Source organism: Rhinolophus hipposideros (assembly GCF_964194185.1).
Source record: "Rhinolophus hipposideros genome assembly, chromosome: 9".
NCBI lineage: Eukaryota > Metazoa > Chordata > Mammalia > Chiroptera > Rhinolophidae > Rhinolophus > Rhinolophus hipposideros.
In genome coordinates this window covers 16290794-16316650 of record NC_138055.1, presented here as the reverse complement: position 1 = coordinate 16316650, position 25857 = coordinate 16290794, and the positions used below count along the sequence as shown (strand labels likewise).

The window sequence follows — 25857 nt, the reverse complement described above, 5'->3', positions numbered from 1 at the left end:
TTGGGAATAACTTTTTTTTCTTGAGGACGTTAATATTCAACTGGACGCCCTGCCTTCCACTTCCACCTGAGGGGCATGGCTGCGACATGGCTCCCTTCCCCGGCAACACAGCTGAAACCCAGGCAAAAGACTGCGAGGAACCCAGGAGCTGCCAGTCCCCGCCAGGAAAATGCAGGGCCAGGATGGCGTTTTCTCCAGGCTTGTGCTGTAGAAACCACAGGTCCAGGGACCGAGGCCCAGGCAACCAGATGGCTGTGAATCATACTTACTCCTAGAGGACATTAATATTCAAAGACATCAAATCATCCTCATAGGACTAAACGGATTCCCAAATGTTAATCAGTTACTGGTTATAACATATCGTTCCTATTGAAAACCTTGATACTTAAATTTGGACTTGAGATTTAATGATAAGTCTCAAATTTAGGAAACAGATGTATCACCAAGTCTAAAGTCCAAACATAATATATTACAATTTCTATGTATCAAACTCTGTGAATCCAAGCCTGTAGGAAAATTTCAAGGAACTTGAGTGTACCTTGTATATGGATATATTGGTCATACTGATTTATATTTCTCTCTCAATATTGAAAGGAAAATAGTACATTAAAAAGAAAAAAATAAACCCATAAAATAATTTGATAAGGTCAGTCTCTATTTGCATCATGATGCAAAGCCATGTTTAATTTAAATTAACCAAAATCAAAAGCAGCGCCTAAAATGACCACTTTGATAAAATGCTCCCAAAACTGCTCCCGGATTTTTTTTTTTTATCACAAATCAGAACATTCAGCATGTTTTGTGCACTAAACTTAGTTCCAAGTCTTTCAGAGCCTCAAAAGAAGATCCAGCCTCAAGTTACTGACATAAAAAACAACATAGCCTGAAGAATTCTCCTAGGCACCTCAGAAGTAATCAAATTTCATGTTTGAATGTTAAATTACTAACATTCACTTATGTTTTCCAAACCTCTGTTTAAAAATTCAAAAGGCCCTTAGAAAACATCCTTAAACCAAAGCCCAGGTTGGCAAGTGAAGCCGTTTACCTGGGAGAGGGAAACAAAGAAGGGTCCTCGCTGTGCCTTCAGGCGCATTGGGAAGTGGCACGCGATGTACCCCATTCCCATTGTAAGGCACAAATTCTTTGTGACACTTGGAGACAACGCAGAACAAAAATACTATTAGAAATGCTTCAAAAGGAACATTTTTGGCTACGATGGAGACTTTTGACATTATTTATTAGGTTCAAAACTACTTCACAAAAGCCTAACAATGGTTCTGTGGAAACCAGTACATCTGAGGCCCTTTCTGTTGTTCTGGGCAGGCATTGATTTGAAGATGGGCAGCCCTTGCGGAACAATTCCCTCGCAGCGGTCAATGTAAGTGAGCATTCACCCCCGGCCTAGGAGGGGCCTGTGAACAAACCGTATGGAAACGCTGGGGTGGGCGGGAGGGGGGAGAAGAGCAAGCCTTGATTAACCTCTTTGAGGGGAGATGGGTGGGAGCCCTGGCAAGCTGAGGAAGGGGCGCTCCTGCCACACTGCCCTGGAGGGAGGCGTCTGCCCTCAGCCCCCTTTTCCGCAGGGGATGAGGATGCTTGGGGAGCATCTCCATTGCCATGGCAACTGTGCCTCTTCCCACTGGATTTCCGGGCACGCCCTGGAGCCTGCTTTGGGAATCTGGGTTTGCCAGAGGGCCTACTGTGGCTGCCATCCTCTCCTCCAGCTTGGCCTCTGAGGAACTCCAGGAGACTCCGGAGAGGGCAAAGGGGGTCTGGCTTCCCCTGCAGAGACCGATGGCAGTAGAAGGCCTCACAGCAGTACCTGGAGGACAAAAAAGGGCAGGAGTGACATAGAAATGTGTGGAATTTACCCGCCCTGCTGGGACTTGTAAAAAAACCAAATTCTCATAACTGAAAGTTTGAGAAATCAACATTTGCAATGTTCAATGAGAGGGGGGAAAATGCCCTGACATTATCCTTACATGCTCCCCCACATTTCTTTAAGAAAATAAAATGCTATCTGTCCCTTTCCTAATTTTTGGAAGCACTGCCTCCAAATATTTTTTACAGAATCCTCATAAAACTTTTTATTTTAGGGAAAACTGTTCAAAACTTCTAAAAAGACAGAACCAGAAGAATTGGTGACTAAAACAGGGCCTCAAATTCTAAATTTGGACAAAGTTTGTGAATAGAAAATTATTAAGTGGAGTTAAGTATGCAAAACAAATGGATCCACAGCTGATTTAGCCTTACAACTGATAATTTAAAAATCTAAGAGGCAATTACTTCATGAGTTTTATTAGAACTTTCAAATCAGCTGAAAAATAAAAAAATAGTGAATTAATATAATGCTGGCTCTACACATACATGCACACTAATAATAATAGATTTGATTTTTTTCTTTGTTCAACCAAATCATATATTCATATAAAAGATGAGGTATTTTTTACAATACAGCCAATACTGTAAAAGAATATATATGTATGTATATGTTCCACCTGCATTTCCATATGTACATATATAATATGTGTATGTGTATATCATATATATACAATTTGAAGTTTTTACCTGAGAAATTCTGCCCGTTGACCCACACAAATTAAAGTCTAATTTTTCAGTAGTTAATTAAGATAATTTGCATGTTTTAAATCATTTTCTACACATTTTTTAAGGGCTTTGAACAGCATGAAGATGTCTAGAATATTTGGAACAACCTACAGGATCATTTTCAAATTTAAAAAATATGTAAAAGGTTTACAATGTACATTACCTTCCCGACAGTCGGTATCAAATAGCCAGTCTATCTCTGGGTAATTCAATTTAGTTCATCACATACTGTTTGTTCTATACCTGGTATGTATTGAGCATCTCCAATGATACACTCAACATAACCAAGTCAAAGAGTGAAACATTTTAATGAATCTGATTTCTCCATTGTGAGAATTATTTCCTGGAAATAAAGTGGGATGACCTTTCAATATCTCTACGTAAATAAAAGCTTTCAGAGAACCAAACACATTGGCTTGTGAAAACTAGATCCTGAATAGCTGTTTGTCAGTTTGGATTTCCAGCTTTGGCAGATAACCCATTCATTGGCGTCAATAATCAGTGTAAGAAGATTCCAGCAGAGAACACAGACACAGCTCTGGAATTTGGAGCAACAGAATATGACCTAAACAGAATACTCTGTTCTGTGTCTTTAACCAAAGAATAAAAATTCCTTCCCTGAACATGCTTTGATAATGATGAATTTTGTAACAAACTGTCTTAGAGGGGCTGTGGGGTATAATAGAATAAACGATGCTTTGGGGCCAGACCATCATAGATTCAAATCCTGGCACATCACCTGGCTTAAGCTTCTTTGTCCCTACCTGACACATGAGAATTGTATTACCTACTTCACAGGGTTGCTAGTGGAATTGTTTATTTATGCATTTATTCATCCATTAATATTTGAGTGTCTGTTATGTGCCTGGCAGTATTCTAGACAATGGAGATATAGGAAGGAATGAAGCTGGCGATATCCCTGTACTTACAGAGCTGCCATTGTAGTTGTGGGGAAAGCAAATGGGAACGGAAGTAGCCTATTAAATAAGAAATGATGAAATGTGTAAGTGTTAGCAGATGGTAAATCCTAAGGAGCAAAACACAGTAGGAAAGGTTAGGAAGACCCACATAGGTGATATTTCAGCAAAGACCTGAAGGAAAGGAAAAACTGAACTAATTAAGTATTTGAGGAAAGAACATGATAAAATGTAAAATACCTAGTACCTAGTGAGTGCTCAATCCCCACAAGCTGTTATTGTCATTTTTAGAACCTTAATATAAAAATGCTCTGACCTGGAGTATAATTGGAGGGTTTGAAAGCTGGTTCCAGTTCTAAAGTTGCAGGATCACTACACGCCTCCAATTCTGTATCTAAACCATGGGAAAATAACAGTGCTTATCTCAAAGGGTGGCCACATGGATCAAAACTGAAGATGAGTGTTCAGATCTTAGCACCTTGCTTTATACACAATAAGACAAAAAATGCTAACTAACCAGCATCCTCAGCATCCTGTCCTCAAGCCCAGCTTCCCAGAAATGAAGGAATCTCTGATTCAGCATCTTTGCTAGATGGTCTCCCAGCCCATACTCAAACACTTCTAGCCCAAGGAGTATGTTCTCCTCTAGTTCAAAGAACGCTCTCCTTTTTATTGAGTCAAAATATGTCTTTTGGTGAATTCCAACAAACTGTACAAACATTTCAGAAAAACCCACCAAAAAAGTTCCCTAAAAAAAAAAAAAGCTACATAAAAGCAGTTTGATCCTTCTTCTGCATTACAATTCCTAGAATATTTGGAGATACGCATTATTTCCTTACATTTTCTCTCCTCCAGTCTGAATATCAAAACCATAAACAACACCACCATCACCACAACTGCCATTCATTCTCTGCTATGTTCAGGGAATCATATATATATACATATGTCGGTCTCCTAGTTACAATATCTCTTGAAAGCAGGTTTGTCATTAGTTCACAAATGAAAATACTGGGGTCAAAGAACATTTTGGGGACTTTATCATGGCTATAGAACTGAAACGGAAAAAGCTTGGATCTTCTTGGTTCCAAAGCTTATTCCTTCTGGTCCATTTCCTTACTTTTCATCATTCCTCCTGTTTGTGATTTGAAGACACTTCGTTATCATACATCTTATTCTGTGCTATGAATTCACAGCTTTCTTACCTTTAAAATGGTGATAATCACATTATCTGTCTGAGAGTGGTATATGAGGATTTCATTAAAAAATGTGAAATGCTCAGCACAGTATCTACCACATGGTGAGAACTTAATAAATGGGGGCTGGAATGATGATGATGACAATTATCATTATCATTATTATCTGGTATAATACCTGAATCATCAAATAACTTGTTATCAACTCACACTTGTTACCAACTTACACTCTCCAATACAATACTTGGCAACAAGTCGACTTCCATTAAAAACTGTCTGATGCAGTTCTTATAGAACCTTCTAGGATAGGATCTGCCATTGAGTCAGTAACTTTGCTGTTTATATTGACATTAAAAAACAAAATCTAACCAATTGAAAAGACAAAAAAATAAAAAATAAAAGAACTAGGAGCCCAAAGTGAGACTTACCAGATGGGACAATGTCTGTCTTGGAATTTCGAGACGGCTGGTTCTGAAGTCTCACATGTCTAATGATGTGCGTGCCTACAGCCTCCAGGAGTGCCGGGTATACTGAGGAAGACTGCATAGGCTTTTTTGTCATTTGTTGTTCCCAAAATGGACGGCTCGAGGCCTGCTTGGGTGTTCCTCGATCCCTCTCATTAATTCCTTGTCTGACAGTGAGGATCAATGTGGTCTCGTCCCATTCATGGGATGGTGTTGGGGAGGGACTGGTTTCTCCATGTTTGTTTTCTTCAAAAGAAACTACACTTACAGGAGGAGACCTGGGGGTGTTGTACTGGCAAGTATAAAGCTGTTTTTTCCATGCCACTGGAGTCTGAATCCTTTCTGGAAATATGATAACAGGGAAACACATTAGTTTGAAAGACTATCACTGCAATATCACCTACTAAATTAATGACAGGAAGGATGGATTTGTATTTGTTTCCTATTTCTATCCTCAGCAAACAAAAATGACACAAAAGTCAAGGATCTGGGTGACTGAGTGGAGAAGAAGAGGAGGGAAGAGATGTGGAAAGAGAACAAAAAGACTGAAAATGCTTTTGTGGAGTTCAGCTCTGTTGTAGGCACTATAGGAGGGCCTGGAAATATTGGTTATTTCATCCTCACAAGAACTATATCTAACAGACACTATTATTACATCCATTCTACAGGTCACAAAGCTAGTTTGAAGCTTCTGGGTTGAATTGTGTCCCCCAAGAAGATACCTTGAAGCCCTAACCCTCTATACTCGTGCATGTGACCTTATTTGGAAAAAGGGTCTTTGCAGAAGCAATCGAGTTAAGATGAGGTCGTTATGCTGAGGCCTTAATTCAATATGACTAGTGTCCTTATAAGAAGAAAAAAAGGACACGGGCACACAGAAAGAATGCCATGGGATGACGGAGGCGAGACTGGAACAATGTATCATCGATGTGTCTATCTTCTCCAGAAGATGCCAATTTTTCTGACCTCTGGCCTCCAGACTGTGAGAACATAGTTTTATTTTAAGCCATCCAGTTTGTGGTCCTTTGTTACAGCAGTCCTAGAAAACTGGTATACCCATAGTAGTCCCAATGTACACGTGTCCCAGGGAAATTATTGACAGCAGTCCTTTTCACTCAAAACAACAGTAAAAAAAAAGTGTTCAAATTTGGGGTATAGACAAGAGGAAAACTGTGGAAAGGTATGGAATGAGAGGAGGAAGGAAGTCAATTTCTTGGGTTCTATGCAACGGAATCTCTTAACAAAACTCATTCCCTGTGCTCCAGGTGCACACAATGGCAAAGAGGGTGCCGGCCATGGAAGCTTCCAGGACACACTCTTAAACCACAACCTTGTCCACAGGAGGAAGAATCAAAGCACATGCCTCCAGGGGCCTTGAAAATAATAGAAATGAGAGAAGGGCCAAGTAGGGGCACCCTGAGAGTATATGTCCCATCAACAAAGGCCAGCCACTTCTCAGATTTTGTCTTTGTTGCCATGAGGGAAAGTGGGCCTATGTAGACAGATTTTTCTGGATTTTCAGGAAAAGCACGTGTGTGTGTGAGTGTGTGAGTGTGTGTGTGTGTGTGTGTGTGTGTGTGTGTTCCTGATTTTTAAATGTCATTAACACACTCCTTTTTTTTTTTTTTTAAATACAGTGTGGGCTACACAAAACATATCTGCTCTCTGAATCAGCACAGGCCACTAGTTTGCATCTTCGGCCTATGGTCAGCCATATAAAAGTCACACTATCATTTATATCTTTCTATACCATCTTCATCTCAGAAAATGATTTTATAAATAGTCAGCTTTGGCCATGAGAATGCATTTGCAAACTGTGTGCCTAAGCAGATTTTAGAGCTCTAGAAGGCTCAGCTCCCTCTAACACGTTAGAATGACTAAGCTCTTAATTGTAATTGATTGCCCCATTTCATTATGAAGCCCAAAATTTGAAATGGTAGACAAATGTATCAAGCTTTCCCAAATGCAGAGAAACATCTAGAGTCTTTCAAAACAGTAGCCCTGGGACTCTTGATCCCAAAGGAAAATCAACACCACCAGAACCAATGGTATTTGATTGGCCCTCATTCTGTTGTTCAAATATCAAGAATGGAATGGAAGCCCTGACGGTACTCTATACACCTTCTCATCTTAGAAGTTATGGGTTGAATACAGGTTGAAAGAGACCTTACCACCCTCATCCACCTCTGTGTAGACATCTCCAGAAGCCTGAGTCCCACTACCTCTGCATCAGACCTCATTGTTTATCAGAAGAGCAGATAACTAACTTTGTATTTGTAATATATAAGGCATATTTAGATAGATGATAGATAGATTGATCGATAGATAGATAGATAGAATCTGAAAGTCGCCTTATCTATTGAGACAGGTGATGACTATATTTACTTATATAGTTATTTTACCAAAACCATACACTAGGATACCACTCCAAGGACAAAACATTCCTCAGGCTAACAGAATCAATCATTTTGAGACTAAACTGACCAGCTGATTAGAGCAAAATGGACTTCAATATGGAAACCCAAAGCCTCCCAGTTTCACAGAGCCCTGAAAGAATTTCAGGTTTTCTCTATGATACAACTGTCAAGTTGCCTGAATTGAATAGAACAACCAGTTTTTCGGGCATTAAAAAGAGACAACAGAGACTGTTGGAAATGGAAGGGCCTTTTGCAATCTCCAATGGCTTCCAGTCTCTTTTTTTTTAATTTTTTCAAATTTAACCACCAAGATAGTGACAGAACTTGAGCCAAAATCCATTGTTCATGATTTAAAGTCCAGTGCTCTTTGTTAGTTTACAAACCTCTTAAGTCTAATTTCAGTATTTTTCAATCCTGGCTACACATTAGCCAATATCTGGCATGCTTTGAAAACTACAGATGTGTGGTCCCAAGACCCCAGTACATATTGTTTGTAACCCCCTCAGAGACGTATAATCAGGGAGTCACTGGTCTAAACACTCATCAGAAATTTCGGGTATTGTTATAAACTTTATTCAGTCTACACAATCATGAACATGCTATGACCACGAAGTTAAGGATGTCTTTCTCCTCAGTTTTACTGCTCTGTGGACAGACTTCATTTCAGAATTAGAATTATACACCATCTTACAACTTGTATATTCCTTTACATTTCATTTGCTTTCATACTAGTTAGCCCAGTTGAGCCCAAAAAATGCTTTATCTCATTCCTTTTTTGAGGAAGAGACTGAGGTCAGAGAGTAAGCATCTTGTCCACACACTAGTCAGGCATCAGAGAAGCTGGCGGCGGCTTCTCTGACCGCCCACATCTTAGCTTGAGAAGGTTTTTGTTTTTCCACTACACAATCAGTGCCAACAGTGCCAGAGGAAACATGGCTGCCATGTACTGGGCTTGATGAAGGGAAGGAAACAAAAGTCCTCAATAAACGCTTACAAATAGTGGGCACTGACCACCGGTCCGGCATTACCCTCCTGTTCATGCCTTAGCCCTTAGTAAATGTTATCAGCATTACTTCTAATGTACAGAAGAAGAAAGTGCACCTCAGGTTGAGAACTCTGCCCATAGCCCAATGACTGAAATCAGCTCCCATGAAAGCCCACATTCTAACCGTTCCCCCAGGCTACCTCTCCATGTGTTCACTCATGGAGTAAGTAAGGGCCCAACTTTTCCCAATTGCTGAGGCACTGGTTTACTAGGGTTTTGTTTGTTCAAAAATTCTTCCCAACATTCAAGTTCTGCAGTTTCTTTTAATGTGTAGGCAACTTTGCCTCTTATATTGTAGTGCAGGTCTTCCATCTGTTGCTAATTTCATTCGAAATAATATTGTGGCAGACAGGAGATTTCAAGGTACAATAAAATAAACCTGGGAGCTAAATGTATTTTACAGAAGCAATTTGTCTCTGTTGAGTTGCAAAATAGCTCATGATAAATCATGGCAGATGCTGACTTCTTCGTTGCTATTCATTAGAAAAAGACAAATATGGTAAATCCTGCACATTCAACCCCTCTGAGATACCAGTGGCATGATGCCACACTCCTTCATACCCGCTCCTGGCAGCTATCCCTCAATCCTTAACTTCTGCATCTCTGTATCCCTGCTCTGTCTTCCCCACTCTCTTGGGCTTCTAACGCCAGCATGTTCATGTTATAAAACGACTAGAGGCAACTGTTCTAGAAGGAGAAATGAAATCCAAAGACGATTAATTCCCCAAAGCTCATTTTGCTCTTGACTGCAGGCACGAATAGGGACTAAAGCTAACCGATTTCCTCTCCTGCATATCTGAAATCAAACGTAAACCTTCAATAGGCCTTTCATGAATGCTAAAAACTCCAATGTACACTCTTTAAAAGCCTCCTGAGACCACATAATGGAGTTTAACGAAGGCTGCCTCCTCCCACTCACTATTTCTCCTATGGAGTGAGTCATTTTCAAGCTGTTGGGGTTGAGTCCGTGGAAGAGTCTGGGCTGCATCAAGCCCTGAGCCGTGGTGAGCTTAGAGGCCAACTGCACAAGCTCTGAGACCAGACTTCTTGGGTCAAACCTATGTTTTACCCCTCCTTGCTGTGTTACCTAGGCCAGGCTACACAAGTGCTCCTGGCCTTAGTTTCCCCATTCATAAAATGGCAATAAAAATAATACTTACTACACAGGGCTGAGATGCAGATTGAGTTAATAAACAAGGGCTTAGAGCAGCACCTGGCACATAGGAAATACTCAGCAAGACTTGGCTATTATTATTATTATTATTGCTATTTTTATTGAAAATATGTCTTCCCCCCTCTCCCTCTGGAGCTCCTGAATGGCCTCTTTCAGCAATAAGGACACAATTGGAAAATAATATATTTTCCATCCATTCAGTTTGCCTCATTTTATTCATACCTTCATTCAACAATTTTTATTGCATGCCTACTATATGTCTTGCCCTGTGTATGTCCCTGGGGATACAACAGAACAAGGCAAATGTGGTCCCTGACATTGTGGAGCTTACAATCTACTGGGGGAGATGGCAAAAAGGTCAAAACTAAGGAGTTGCAAATGGTAGACAGTGATATCAAGGGGAAAGCAAGAGGCTGAGACAGAGAAACAATGAGTGGAGACCTGTGAAAGTAACATTTAATCTGGGATTGAACCAAAGGCTGGAAAGACATTGTCACGCAGAGGGGGGAGAAAGGGCATTCCGGCCTGACAAGGACTGTCATGTGTTCCGAGGAACATTAGCCACAGTAGCTGAATAGAAGTGAGCAGGAGGGAAGGGGCAGGCAAGGTCTGGAGATTATACCACGGGTGAGGGAAAGCTACTAAAGGTTTCACATGGATGAGTGATGACAGCAACATTTACCTTTGAATAACTTCTCTAAGGGAAAGTGGGCAGAAGGGGACAAGAGTGGAAGCCAGTTAGAAGGCAGTTAGCAGTCAGCCAAGTGTGCAGTGATGCCAGCTTGGATGTGTATGGTAGTTCTGCATAGTGATTAAGAGCTAGACAATCTGGGCTTGATTTTCTTTATCTGTAAAATGGGGATAATGATAATATGGTGGATAGGAAAAATAAATGAAATGGATTTCTGGTTTCAATTCCCACATGGAAACAGCTTGGAAATTGCCAAACCTATTCTTACAACAAGAAAGAGCTGAACAAACTAAAAATCAACAACTTTATTTGGGTCCAACAAAGAACTTAGTTTGCAGAGCAAAAGGCCATCTCAAAACCTAGAGAGACAGATGAATCCAAAGAGTCAAACCAAGATCTGTTTACCTGGGGTAGAAGCTTCTGGAGTTATACGCTAGTAGGTGTGTTTAAATGGTAATTTTGATGACTTCCTGGAATCTGGGTACAGACTATCTTGAGAGTAAGAAACTCCTCAGGACTCCATTTTTAGGGGTTCCCTGTGCTTCAGTGGGTTTTACCCAAAAGAACCCCACCAGTTTCTCAAGCTGAGGATCTGAGAAAGGTCCCTTCATAGCTCAGATGCAAGGAAGGAAAGGACAATCATTGTAACATAGGCTCAGCACATTCTTCATCACAAACACCTATAAGAGGCTTACCCCAGCTGAGGGTGGGGCATTTTTTCCCACTGCAGCCCCCGTTAACCTTCTTGTCTCACCTAAGCTAAGAAACACTTTTGAAGGTCACAGCCAGGGACATAGACCTACTAAAAGACTAAGATTTAATCATAAGATAATAGACTGTTTCCTCTCGCCCCCACTTTCTCATTACACAAACAGGTCTCCAGGGGGAAAATAGAGGATTTCAGTTGAAAAAGCTGCAAAATGCAGACTCTCTCTCAGGAAGAGTAGTCAGGGAAGCCCACCATCCAGAGAGGAGGCAAAAGGGAGAACCGTGGAGAAATTTGAAGCCTCTGGCACCTACAGCTATAGCAAATATTAAACACAGCCCAACACCAAGCCAGATGAACATAAAACCCACACCAAAGACCTGTTTATCTCAGTTCCGATTACCTGATACATCATGCTTGGCTTTCAACAAAAATGAGGCATGCCAAAAGGCAAGAAAAAATATAATCCGAAGGGACAAAACAAGCATAAACCTGACTCAGCTATGGCACAGATGTTGGAAATGTCGGAGAAGGCATTTACAATAACTATGCTTAGTATGCTAAGGTTTCTAATAGAGAAAGTAGGCAACATGAAAGAGCACATGAGTAAGGTGAATAAAAAGATGATGAAAACTCTAAGAAAGAATCAGAAAGAAATGCTACATGATCTCACTTATATGTAGAATCCAAAAGCATCGAACACATAGAAGCAGAGAGTAGAACAAGATATACCAGGGACAGGTGGGTGAAATGGGGAGATGTTGTTCATAGGGTACAAAGGTGCAGCTATATAGGAGGAATAAGTCTAGAGAGCTAATGGACAGCATGATGACTATAGTTAATAATACTGGATTCATACTAAACATGTGCTAAGTGTAAATTTCAGGTGCTCTCCTCACACATACACACAAAAATGGCAACTATGTGAGAAGATGACATGTTAATTAGTTGACTGCAGTAATCATTTCACTATGCATATGTGTATCAAATCATTATGTTGTACACGTTAAATATATGCAATTTTTATGGGAGGAGGGAGATGAGGGTAAGGGGGATCAAATATATGGTAATGAAAGGAGAACTGACTCTGGGTGGTGAACACACAATGGGATTTATAGATGATGTAATACAGAATTGTACACCTGAAATTATGTAATTTCACTAACAATTGCCACCCCAATAAATTTTTTAAAAAGAAGATAAAAAAATTAAAGATACCAAAGGCATGACACCACAAAGAAATAAATAAACTAAATTAAATTAAAAATAAAAATAAAAATGATATACAATAAAATACAGAAAAAACAAAAAAGAAAGACTGCAGACACAAAACCCTGTGACAGAATTGAAGACTGTATTTGATGGGCTCATCAGTAGACTGAACATGGCCAAGGAAAGAATCAGTGAGTGTGAATATAGGTCAATAAGCACTCTTAAATACAGAGAGAAAAGAAACAGAAAAAAAAAAAAGAACTATGGGACATAGTTCTTGTAGGACAATACAAGAACTATGGGACAATCTTATAAGATGTCACATGTACATCCTAATTTTAATACCAAAAGAAGAAAAAAAGAGAGAATGGGGCTGAAGAATTATTTGAAATAACAATGGTTGAGAACTTTTCAAACTTAATGACAAACACAAAACCATAGATCCAGGCAGCTCAGAGAACATTAAGCAAGGTTAAATGCCAAAAAGAAAAAAACAATTACATCTAGGCATATCATATTTAAACTGCATAAAACCAAACACAATGAGAAAATTTTGGGTAAGGAGGGTGGGCAAGAAACACCTTAAAGAGGAATAAGGATAAGAATTAAAGTGGATTTCTTATCATAAACCACACACGCAAGAAAAGAATGGAATGAAATATTTACAAAGTTTTGAAAGACAACACCAACCTAGAATTCTATATCCAGAAAAATTATCCTTCAACACTGAAGGAGAAATCTTTCTCAGATTAAAAACAGTGAATTCATTGCCCACAGACCTGATCTGCAAGAAATACTAAGAGAAACTCTTCAGGGAGAAGGAAAATAACATCGGTCATAAACTCAGATATACATAAAGAAAGGAAGAGCTAAGAGAAGGAATAAATAAAATCTTTTATTTTGCTTTGTTTTTAATCGATTTAAAAGGTAACTCCTTCCAAAATGGCCCGCTCTGCCCTCCATCATGTCTCTTTTCCCTGCTTTATTTTTATTCAGTATAACATAACAATATACTACATATCTAATTGTTTACAAGTTTAGTGTCCATCTATCCCTTACTAGAATGTCAGCTCTATGAAGGCAAGTATCATCTCTGAATTGTTTTTGACAGTATTCCAAGCACCTGGCAGGTAGTAGATACTCAGAAAATTATCTTGGAAAGAAGAAATGAGTGAATGAATTTCTCACCCTCCAATGGATGCTCTTCAGCATTACCCTTCTCATCAACCTCAAACTCCCCTTCAGCAGACTTGTCTGGGGGTAACTACTTCACTTCTTTTCCCACTGATATTGATCCATGTTGATTAGTTCACTGCAGTCACCCATTCCAGCTTTAGTGTCTTGTCTCCTACCAAGGTAGAGAAACTAGTTCCATCTCAAACACCAGTACCCCAAATTGGTTGTGGCATTAATTTTTTAAAGAAAAGTTCCAGGGCTGTGTCTCAGTTCATGGGGATATTACAGATGTCTACCATGGATGGGAGACACGGAAGTGGCCACAAAAAGGGCAGGTTCTTGTCATAGTTCAGGTACTCTGCTAGGTATCAGGGTGCCCGTCCTGGCCTTCTGGAGGGATGTTCTTTCTCCTGATACCACTCAACCATCTTTCTTCCTCCAGTAATGTGACACATGGAGTCCGCCTCTCACCATGCAACAGAAGGTATCTGAAGAGCATTCAGATGGACTTTACTCTCTTCCTAAGACACCACCTTTTCTCCATGACACCTCCAGATTTACTCAGCTGCACTTGAATCACAGACAACATCCAGCCCAGGGACATAGATGTGCATTGCAATGTTTTGTTTTTAAACTTCTGGGCTAGACTACAAATCATTGCAAACATAAGGTATAATTTGAGAGCCAATACATTTGGTTTCTGGTGTATTCATTGAATGAAAGTCTCCAGGTCTTAGTATTCTAATTTACAGAAAAATTAAAATGACCTCTAAATTGTTCTCCAGTCCTAATAATCCTATGGGTTTCTGAGGGTTTTTCTTTTTTAATTGTACTGAACATTTTTTTCTTTAATTACTTTATTTTTTTGAAACATGATGTTATCATATGAAATTGATGTTTTGCAGGACAACAATGGTCAAATGTAGGCAATATTATACATTACAAAAGGTTATCATGCTTATAAGAGTATACATGACATATACACACAGTTTAAAGAAAACAGCCACAGACCTACTTAATTTCATTATATGAAAATCCACAATTTATTCATCCATTCTCTTACTGATGGATGCATGGGTAAAGTCCAGTTTTGTTTTGTTTTTTAATATTACAAACAAGGCTGTTATGAACGTTCTTATATTTGTCCTCTGTTGCACATACTCTAGTTTCTCCAGGAGTGGAATTGCCTAGTCATAGAGCATGTATATCTTCAACTTTATCATACAATACCCATTTTTTTCCAGAGTGATTTTACCAATTTATGCTCCCACCAGCAGTGGCACGTTGTTCCACATCTTTGCCAGCACTTGTTATTACTTGATTGTGTTTTTCAAATTTTTTTTTTTGCCATTCTGGTGGGTATAAAACAGTACTGCATCATGGTGTGTTTTTTTAACTTTTATTTATTTTTAAGTGTGTTTTTCCAAGACCCATCAGCTCCAACTCAAATAGTTGTTTCAATCTAGTTGTGGAGGGCGCAGCTCATAGCAGCCCATGCGGGGATCGAACCAGCAAACCTGGTGTTATGAGCACTGTGCTCTAACCAACTGAACTAACTGGCCATCCTGTATCGTGGTTTAAATTTGTATTTTCCTGATAAATAATGAGCTTGAGCATCTTTCTTTCCACCAAATCTTTAATCTGAATTACTTACAAGCTACAGAACTCTGGGTTGAGTTTCAGTCCCCCTCCTTTCTCCTGCCGTCCGTATTCTAACCAGCTGGTGACTAGTGACAGAGCCCTGGAGGAAACAGTGGGGAGCACTTGGATAATCCACAAAAATATTTATAGTTATTTATAAATAAATAACCAGGAGTTGACCCTCAGGAATTGTACTCGTGCAATTCATCTGCCATGACCCAGTGTAATATTTCATGTCTTGCTAAAACTCTGGCCAAGCACTATTATGCAAGCAGCTAAGTACTTGGACAATTCTTTCATCTGAGTGATTAGCTTATTTCAACCACGGCTTGCTTGAGACACAAAAGGCTCATGCTACCTGCCTGTGGTATCATTCCAGATGGCACCTTAGCCTTCTGACATGAAATGGTTTTCACGTTTCTCACCCTTTCCCCTTGAGGATGTGCAGTTTCTCAATGACCCTTTTTAAATGTGATACTAAGACTGGAAAACATTTTAAACTACATCATTCAATACCATATACTCAGGAAAGCAAACCATCATTACATTTATTCTGTAGGAAAAAAAGCAAAAGTGTTTTTACCTCAAGCTAGAGAACATGAGAGAAACGATATTTTCTCAAATTATTCTGGGAGTAAATGATTCTGATGAATAAAATCAAGGAGAAGGGAGGAAAAAAGTCACACATAGAGTAAGGAACAATTGAAAAAGGAATCCAGGCTACCCCCAGCCCTGGCCTTTGTAGAAGGGATCACTGGAGATCTATGTAGATATTATTTTGAAATTTAGAGCTTCAACTTGTATGAACATGAATACCCATGCTGAGTTTTTGCATGCCTCTGTGAAACAGCAAAAAGAACCCTACAGGCCCTATTCTTGCATTAAAGCAACACACTGTGGAAAGCCTGAAAATAAACCATCTATGCTTGATTAATTAGGTTTGTAAGTATTGTTTCAGAACCAAACAATATTTCTAAAGATTTCAATAGTTCAAAGATTGCCCTATGGCCGTCTGGCCAATACATCTTCTAACACATGCAGTTTACAAGCATTTTTCTTCCCAATATGTTGTCTTTGGTTGGTGCGACATTGTTTGGGTGCAGGGCTATTTGGGTCATAGTGGTTTTCTCCCCTGCACAGCAGTGGTGCTGAGCACAGCACTTTGACCATACATCTTCCATGTCATTTCCATCAAAGGCACATGATACTTCCTGGTGACCAATCGGGAGTGGTCCAGCATCCTAACAGAGGGCATATTGGTAAACCAAGCTTTCTTAATGACAGCCATTGTTCAAAGCCAACAAAAGGGAGGTCCTGAATATTAACATGTGGCCTTGTGTAAAGGTCACCAGTATGGCACATCCATCATATTTCACAACCGAGAAAGAGAACTTTATAAGTTCTGTCAGAATCTACTGTTGTCCAAATAAATGTACTGGGCTGACAGCTGACACCAACAAGGCAAATGATCTTGAGTGATGATCTCCTCTTTTAACAAATATCCTTTCACTTCTTTGAAGGAGCAGCAGACACTATGGCGAGAGACCATGCTTAAGGAATATACCTCGAGGCCACAGGGGTTTAGAATAACAAGGCAACCCAATTAAAACATTGATTTAATGACGTAATCATTAGACCAAATGGCATCTCCTTCAATCAGGCAGAACTTTCTACACTGAAAAGAAAAATCACAGATTTTTACATCTCAGAGTACTGAATGATCTTAATGGTAAAGAAAAGTCCATGAAAATTCTTTCAATAAAATTTAGACTAATACAATAGGCATAAAATAACTAAAAGGCCTGGGTTTACTGACAACCCTGCATCTTGGCTAAGGTCATTCTGACCTTACTGTCATAATCATGGGGGGCGGGGGAATGAGAGAGAAAAGAGAGTTCTATTTGGTTCCTTGGATAAAACATGCTCTCATGCTCTCGCCTGACAGTCAGACATTTTCTTTCTATCTGGAATGTTTTCCACGGTCCCTTTCCTCTGACCAATTTTTACTCCTTTTTCCCTTCTTTTTCCTTTTCCCTGAACTGCTTAGACCCTTCTGCTATATGTTCTCATAGTCCCTTGGACTTGCTTTATTATAATACTTGCTTTATCATAACACGCATAACACCTGAAATTGCTTATTGAATTATCTTGCTTCAGAATTACTCCAAACTCCATGAGGAGAGAAAAGGGGTATTTCAATGATTTCATCATTGTAGGTATTCCATAAACATTTGTACATAAATAGTAACTTCTAATAAGAAAACAGGATCAAAGTCTGAATTCATTGCCTCTTGACTTATAATAATTTCTGGTAAATAAAGGGATTCCCATGCACATGAAGGAAGGATTCAGCATTGGAGCAATTTGCCTTTACTGCACGATAGTTACCAAGTAACTACAATACAGCCTCATCAATTCATACTGTATTATTTCAGAGCAAAGCATAATCAGACAAGAATAGGAAGAAGGCAGTTTTTGAACTATCTTTAAAAAGGGCATTGCTAGGCAAAATAACAGTGTACATATCAGAGGCAAAGTCACCCAAAATAATGGTGGTTCAAAACACTCAGCCACCTGTCTTAGCATTGAGTCTTCCTTTCCTCCTCTGTATATTGACTCCACTTAGAATGTCCTCCACGTGGAGTGTTGTCTACCTGTTCACATCCTATTGGCCTTTAAGGCCCAGGGTAAGTACCACCCCTTTGATGAAGTCTTCATGCTCATGCTCACAAGACTCTCTGAGACTTCTGAATGGCTCATTTCTTTCTGCATTCTCACTGGACACTGACCACATTGCAATTGAAAGTCTTAGATGAGTACACATTTTTTCTAATTGTACACATTGTTTTCTAAGTAAAAGCACTAACATGCGAAAGTAATCACTCTAAGTATTTAAGAAAATTCTTACAAAAAATAATCTCTGTTGCTGATGCTTTATTAAACTTATATAGCAATCATATTTTTTTCTGTCTGTGTAGTCACATGCGCACACACACACACACACACACACACACACACACACACACACACACTTTCTTTAGGCCAATGATCCTGTGGCTTTAAGTGGTTTAATGAGAGCTTCCTTATTATTAGATTCCTTCCTTCAGCTACAATGGGAAAATCATCCAAAATGGTACCCTACTCCCAGTCCACAGTGACAGGTCCAGGTTTGTGCAATTGACCCAAGCCTGAACAATCATTCCTTCAGTGGATTTTTGTTCTTAGGACCTAAGAGACCTCATCTCAATTCCTTTCTGGAGGGAGATGCTGTGAAACATGAACTGTGAGTTATTTATTGAATACCACGTTTTCAGTCTTAATTGAAGAAGCTATTCTGAGGAAATAAAGATAACATGGAGGAAGAATGAGAGATACAAGATGCGGGGTCCTAGGGGTTCTCGTATTTCCTGGTTCAGATCTTCCCTGAAACTTGACTCACCCCAATTTCCATTTCTTTTAGACATATAAGACACCTCTCTTTCTGACCAACGTAATTCAGAATGATTGCTATGATGTTTACTCAAAAAAAAATAGCTTTAATAAAACTGCACTTTTTTTACACATTAAAACTGGTCTCTCCACCACAAACGTCTAAATTAATAAGAATGATATTAGGTTCATCTGCTATTTCTCTTAAATAAATGGAGTGCTTATAAAAAAAAAGATTAAATAAGCTGTGAAAGCTTTTCACACTCATAACTGTGGTATAATTTATTACCATTTCTTAATGAATTAAAAAGATAAGGTCCCAGGTAACAATAATGTATAACTGTACATTTCCTCCTGAAAATATTGCAATTATGCATTATAATATAAAGCATGACTCAGTTCCAATTTATCTGTTCTACTCTATAGATGATGAAGAAATAGGCTAAGTTAAGAGACTTGTCCAAGGCTGCCCAACTCTTCATTGGTAGAAGCAATCTCTGGGCTTGACTTAAGGTGCTGAGCTCAATGTCTAGTTCCCCACAGATACACGTAGCCACTACATCTCTTCCATCTTCTTTTTCCCCCAAATTCTTGCCTTCTGTCCCATACCACTCCTGAATACTGTAGGGATTCTTGAAGCTGAATTCTACAACCTCTCTTTCTGACTTAGGATAGTTCCTAATCCTCTCTGCCTCTGTTTCCCATCAGTAAGAAAGACAGAAATAGTTATTATATTCATCCAACAAAAAGGAAATTAATGGTTGATTAGATGCCTGTTCAACACACTGAGGATGAAAACCAGTCTTCATGGTGAATTATTGAATTAGGGGCCAACTTACAGCGAGGCTGTGTCTACACAAAGCCAAACATCCAGTCAAGTCAGCCAAAAAAAAAAAAAAAAAAGAGTTTAGTGACAGGAAAAATAAAATTCGTTGATTAGGACTGTGCAGACAAAATAAAATGAGAAACCAAATACAATGCCACAGTAAAAGTTCCAGCAGACTATACAAAATTAAAAGAGAATACGTAAGAGTAAGACTTTTAATGCTCATTGTCAGAAAAATAGACTCAGTAATTTTGCGTGGAGTTATACGTTCCTTTCTTCTATTTCTGTTTCATTTTAAGAATTCAAATTTAAGATGGAACTCATAAAAAAACAAAGTCACTGTCCAAAGATCTGAGTTATGCGCCAGCCCAGGATATTAAAAAGAGGAGCTTTCCTTTAGCAGGTCTGGCCTATGACATATTATGATGCAATCATTCAACACGATTTCGTTTCATATTTGGTGAATTAAATATCTCCTTTTTATACAGGGCAAAAAAAGTATATTGAGATACATATTATCTATGGAGAATTCTAAATAATAAAATGTATTTGATGTTCACACGACTTTTCCCAAGTCATCTTTAATACCATGACAAAAATTGGAAAATCCTCTGTAAAATGTGTTAGTTTGTGGTTGACTCTTTGGATAGCAGTTGTTAACTAGCATTATTAGTGTATGTGAATTGTTTGTAAGGGAGGTCATTTTAATGTCCTGTATCATTTTTAGATTGATATTTCAGTTCTGAGCACTGCATTACTATGCTGTAATATTTAAAGCCCACATACTTTAAATAGGCTCTAAAAGTGCACTGAGTTTTCATAACTGTTGACTCTTAAGTATGGTAGGAGGAGAGATGAGGATAACTTAAGAGTAATTTATCATTAAGAACAAAATACAATTAACATTGTAGATCTTAATTAATAATGTATTAATTTAACTCTCCCCCTAACCCTAAAAGACTTAGCCCCAGGAGTTAGACAAAGGAAGCATTTTCCAAGACAAATTGGAAAGTACAGTTTTGTGAACTGAGTCCTAAACCCCAGGAATGAACAGTTGCAGCTGTAACATGGACCGTTCTCTGTTACCTTAAATACTGCTGGGCCATATGGAGTATTTCTGAGGACTTTGTACTTTAAAATGTTCTGTTCGTATGTTATGCTTTTCCATATGTCCCATCCTTACTTCAGAGTTCCTATTCATTTCCATAAAAATAAGATCTTTGTTTTATGAGAGTTCATTTTGCTCTCTCCCCTCATCCCTATTATGGCCGCAAACCTCTACTTGGGATATTCCAGCCACTCTAGGGCCAGCTGATTGTGGCCAGATGAATAGAGAATTATTTGGAAGAAAAACAGCAGCAGCAGATGATCTGTGGGGCTGTAAAGCTCCTGTTTTCTCGGCTCATTCCAGCCGACCCAGTGCAGAGGATAATAAACCTGACACTGGTGTTGAACTGCTTCGAAAATGAATCAGATGTTTACAGAAATCATCGTTGAAATGCTGAAGGAAGTGCTGAAGGAAGATATAATTTTGTTAACCGAAAATTAACCAAAATGTGCTTTCTGAAAAAGGCAGCTCCCTGTAGTTTGGGGTTGACTTCCAGCAATTATCCAAATAAAACAGTTGGCGCTTGTGTTGGCGACAAAATAGTATTTGCATAAAGTAGAGGGAGAAGACAAATATGCATGAAAATTAAATTTAGGCCTCTGGGTCTGCCCTTTTGGGGCCATAGAAGAGCTGATTACATGTTCACAGCTGGAATTGGTGTTGGCAGGCAGTCCTTTTTCATGGGCAGAAGGAGGGTCTCCCTTTTTGAGCAACGCTCTTGTGGCAAAGCAAGAATGGCAGCATTTGAAGAATCTGATGCTTACAGACCTCAGCTCCATGGCCCCACGTTGCTCAGATCTGGCCACCAAGTGGAGTTGTTTCCACTGAGGGTGGCTCAAAGTGTATGTGTCTGCTCAAGCACACGTTCTCTTTCACAACCCTCGTCACACTCTCATCTGCCCAGACTGCTTTTTGTAACCTTTCCATTGAGAAGGCAATGAACACAGCCAAGAGAACAGCCAGCATTCTGGATGATAGCAAAGCTGGGTTTTGCAATGCCACGGTCAAAGGTCACAACATGATGCTGAAGTTGTCTTGGAACAGGGTCTCTTGGGTAATTTAATGACCAAAAGTGTGGTTTTAGTGGCATTTGGCAGTAGTTCTCTTGGCATGGGTCTCTTGGCATCTGTGCTGGTAGATTGCAAAAATGGCTCCAATTCTCCACCCTTCCTTTGCAATGTGACTTTACCTCCATCTTGAGATAGACTGTGTTTTCCTACCCCTTAATCTGAGCTGGCCATGTGACTTATTTTGCCCAATAGAATGTGATGAAGGGGATAGGGAGGGCTTCCGATAATAACTTAAAGCATAAAGAATGAGCAGAAAGCAGTCTGATGAACAGGAGGAAATAGACAATAGAGTCTGTTGTCAAGAAAGGGCAGGTTATACCTAATAATAACAATATCTAATATCGATTGGGCAACTGTAAGGTGTCAGGAACCATTCAAAGCATTTTACTTGTATTAACAAATTTAATTCCACCATAAAAACCCAATGAGATAGGTATAATTATTACTCTCAGGTTTTGTTTCTTTTTTTTTTTTTCAAATTAAGAAAACATGGCCCAAGGTTGCTCAGAATCTTGGCCAACACACCACAGATAGTAATTGTAAGAGTTGGTATTCAAATCAAAAGCCATTTGGCCTCAGAGCCCATAGCTTTTCACTATTATGCTATGGTACTCTTGAAAGAATGGGAAGGTTAGCAAGACAAGAACAGGTTGTCACAGGCAGGAGCTAGGGCTCTGCAGAAAACTCACAATCAAGGTCCAATGTCTATTCTCATGATCCTCCGTCTATGCTCAATGGAGCCACCAGAGATCCTTTTAAAAGTTTAATCAGATCCTGTTACTTCCTCACTCAAAATCTTCCACTTACTTCCCATTGTACTTACGGAAAAAGCAGAAGTTCTTATCATGGTCACAAGTCCACCAGATCTAACCCCTTCCTACCTCTCTGCCTTTCTCCCTTACGACCCTCAATCTTTTTCACTCCACTCCAACTTCTTTACCTTTCCAAGCTTATTCCCACCCAAGATTCATGCCTTTGCTATTGCCTCTGCTTAAAATGTTATTTCTCTAGATACTGGAATTGGCTCATTCTCTTGCCTCCTTCAAGATCTGCATAAGTCTCACCTCCTCAGAGAAGCCATCCTTGATTGCCTTCTCTAAAATGGCACCTCTCAATCTCATTGCTTTCTCTTTACCCTAATTTGAAGACATATGATATGAGGAAAACTTCATAGGACTTACTACTGCCTGAAATTATGCTATGCTATATTTGTTTACTTGTTTACTATCTGGCTAGTTCACTAGAATGTACATTCCATAAGACGGGGCCCTTGGTATTCTTGCTTATTGCCTAAACCAGTGTCTTGCTTTAAAAAAAAGGGGGGGGGGAGAGAAAGCAATACATGTTACATGTTACAGAATACATGTTACAGAATATCCCAGAGTCTTGATGTTGCTTAAGATTGCTTTATTTTAAAAAGTTTCAAAAATTATGGAACATTAACCCACAAGAGTATGCCCAGAATAGGACAAGTAGGCATGTAAGAAATAGGTACAGAAGAAGTTCTCAAACTTCAGTGAACAAGTGTGTACCTTTTGTGTTAGGATCTCAGAAGTGTGGAGCTCCTAGGTGATTCTGGCCCAGATCTATACATATGGTTGTCAGATTTAGCAAATAAAACTATAGGATGTCTAATTAAGCCTGAATTTCAGATAAACAACTGATATGTTGCATGGGACATGCTTATACTAAAAAGAAATGATATGAAGGATAAACTGGGTGCCCTATCGTATATCTGAAAACACTGGCCCATACTTAGAGAAATGATATTCATTCTAGAGAAAGTAAGTTTGATTGAGAAAAGGACATGATTCACAGTGATATTCAAGTATCTGAAAAGACTACTAGTTTCTGTTACTCATGAGGACAGAACTAAGACCAGATGTTGAAGTCACCTAGCCAATAAATACACATAGGCAATGGTAAAATGTGTTACTATCACCACAATGGTTTTCCATCTCAGGTATATACAAACCACATTCTTGAAAGAATTGAATGAATATGGACTTCCATTCTGGGTGAGGGGGTATCAATTTCAACACTAAGAATTCAGCGTCGCAGGAGCAAGAACAGACCACCTCTGTATTAGATGGGACTACATCCATTGCCAGTAACCAGAATCCAACTCAAAGGGGCTTAATCAAAAAACTGAGTTTCTCATTGTGTACTGAAACACCCAGGAGGATGTTGATTCAGAAATGACTAGATTCAGGTGTGGAGAAATGATGGCATTAGAATTCACATTTATCCCTCGGCACTATGTTTCCCCGTGTTGGCTTCATTCTCACCCAGTCTCCTTTTTCATGGTGATAACATGGTCTTTTATGTTCCAGGCTGATACCCTAATAGGTTAGCAGTCTCATCAAGGGAAAAGCATTCCTTTTTCTCAATGGTTTCAGCAAAATCACAAGGACAACACCTCATGACCTGCTTTGGGTCAGATGCCAACTCCCAAACCAGTATCACATTGCCTAGGAGAATTAAATGCTCTGATGAAACTCATTTGGGTCATGTGCTCATTCCTGGAAGTTGAGAGTAGGGTCAGCCTCACCCAAGTCATAGGAACTGAGTAGGGGAGGAGGGTGATGTTATCAGGAAAAAGGGATAATTGGATGCAAGGCAGATAAAAATGCCAGATAGTCCTATATTCCAAATTTAATCTGTTAGCTCTATGAAATAGTGTCATACGTGCTAACACACTTTTATTAAAGTCATCTTTCTCCAACTCTGACTTCACCATTTCTTCAGCAATTTCCTCCTTCACAATGGGAAGACGCATCTCTCCTCCTCCTTCAAACCCCAGTCCTTTTCCCCCTGTTCAGTGTCATCAAGTGAAAACATTTCTTGAACAGAAAATTCTTTCAAGTCTTTAGAGAGACAACCTCTCCAATAAAGACAAGTGAGCAATGGTGGAATGTGTTAAATCTCAGGGCAGTGGTTTTCTATCTCTAAGAGTATGCAAGCCATACGTTGTGGAAAGAACTGAATAAATGTTAAGAAAGAAGTCTGTTCTGGGTGAGGGCAGCTAATTCCAAAGACTTCCAACACTAAGAATTCAGTACCTCCAAAGAAGAGAGAGAGAACTCTATTTCTTGAGCATTTCCTATTTGAAAACATTTATTGAGTACGTAGAATGTTCCAGGCACTGTGCCAAACTAGGCATAGAAGGATAACGAAAGCACAGTTTGTGCCCTTCAGAATATGCTGAACTAGTGAGAAAGGAAAACAAATACAGAAGAGATTATAAAATAACGTCAGAAGTATAGTGAGACAGATAAGCATATGAGGCTATGGCAGCACAGGAGGTGTCACTTAACCCAACAGAGATGCATGGTGGGCTCTTATTTCTACTCTTTGCATAATGCCGGGGCCACATGTTTGTGCGTAAGAATTGGTAAATCGTTTAGTTTGTCACCTCGCTGTTTCCATGGTTACTAAAATAATCTAAAAGACACTAAACTAAATGATGCCATTGCTTTTTACCAAAAACAGAGGCTTTTAGTTTGCTAATAATAAGCCCCTATTAACATTTTCACTGGTATTTCTTCTTCTTCTCTAAAAATAATAAACAAACAGATAATTGTAATATATACATGTAATATATACATGTAATATATACATGTATTAGTATGTATAAAATGTGTAATGTATGTGTGCATCTATGGAAATGTGAATATCCAAGGTCGGACAATTAAGTTCACGAACTTCCCACCACATAAGTTCATAGTAGAAAGTTCGTAAACTTAATTGACCTTTGTGTGTATGTGTGTGTGTGTGTATGTGTGTACACACAGAAGAGGCCAAAAAAAGTATACACATTTTAAGAAAGGAAAAAAGTATTAATTGCAATAATGTATACCAATAATAAAAGATGAATACAAGTCACGTTTGACTTCTGCAATGACAAGAGGTGCTCAAAGTGGTTGCTATCAGTGTCCAAACACTTCTGATTATGGCAAACTACAGCTTGAGCATAGATAATATCTCTTAAAAAGTGTATACTTTCTTTTTGGCACCCCTGGTACATACGAGTATATATATTATACCTATGGTAATACAGATGATTTTATATTCCATTTTTAACTTAAGTCTCCATCATTATACATTTCCCATGCCAATAAATACCTTTTGAAGACTTTTTTAGGACTCTATAATATTGCTGTACAATAATATCACTGTCC

At 39.0% G+C, this 25857-nt stretch overlaps 1 protein-coding gene across 1 annotated transcript in view; it reads right to left on the bottom strand.

The window, feature by feature from the left end:
• Positions 1-1373: 1373 nt before the first annotated feature.
• The window catches only part of LOC308501823 (uncharacterized protein C12orf42), a gene marked incomplete at both ends in the record, with an annotated part of 124369 nt that continues 99885 nt past the window's right edge, over positions 1374-25857 (bottom strand). Inside the window, 2 exons of the mRNA XM_081058914.1 lie at positions 1374-1822; positions 5146-5523. Coding sequence (XP_080915040.1) covers positions 1374-1822; positions 5146-5523 — 827 coding nt within the window. The remainder of the gene's footprint in view (positions 1823-5145; positions 5524-25857) is intronic.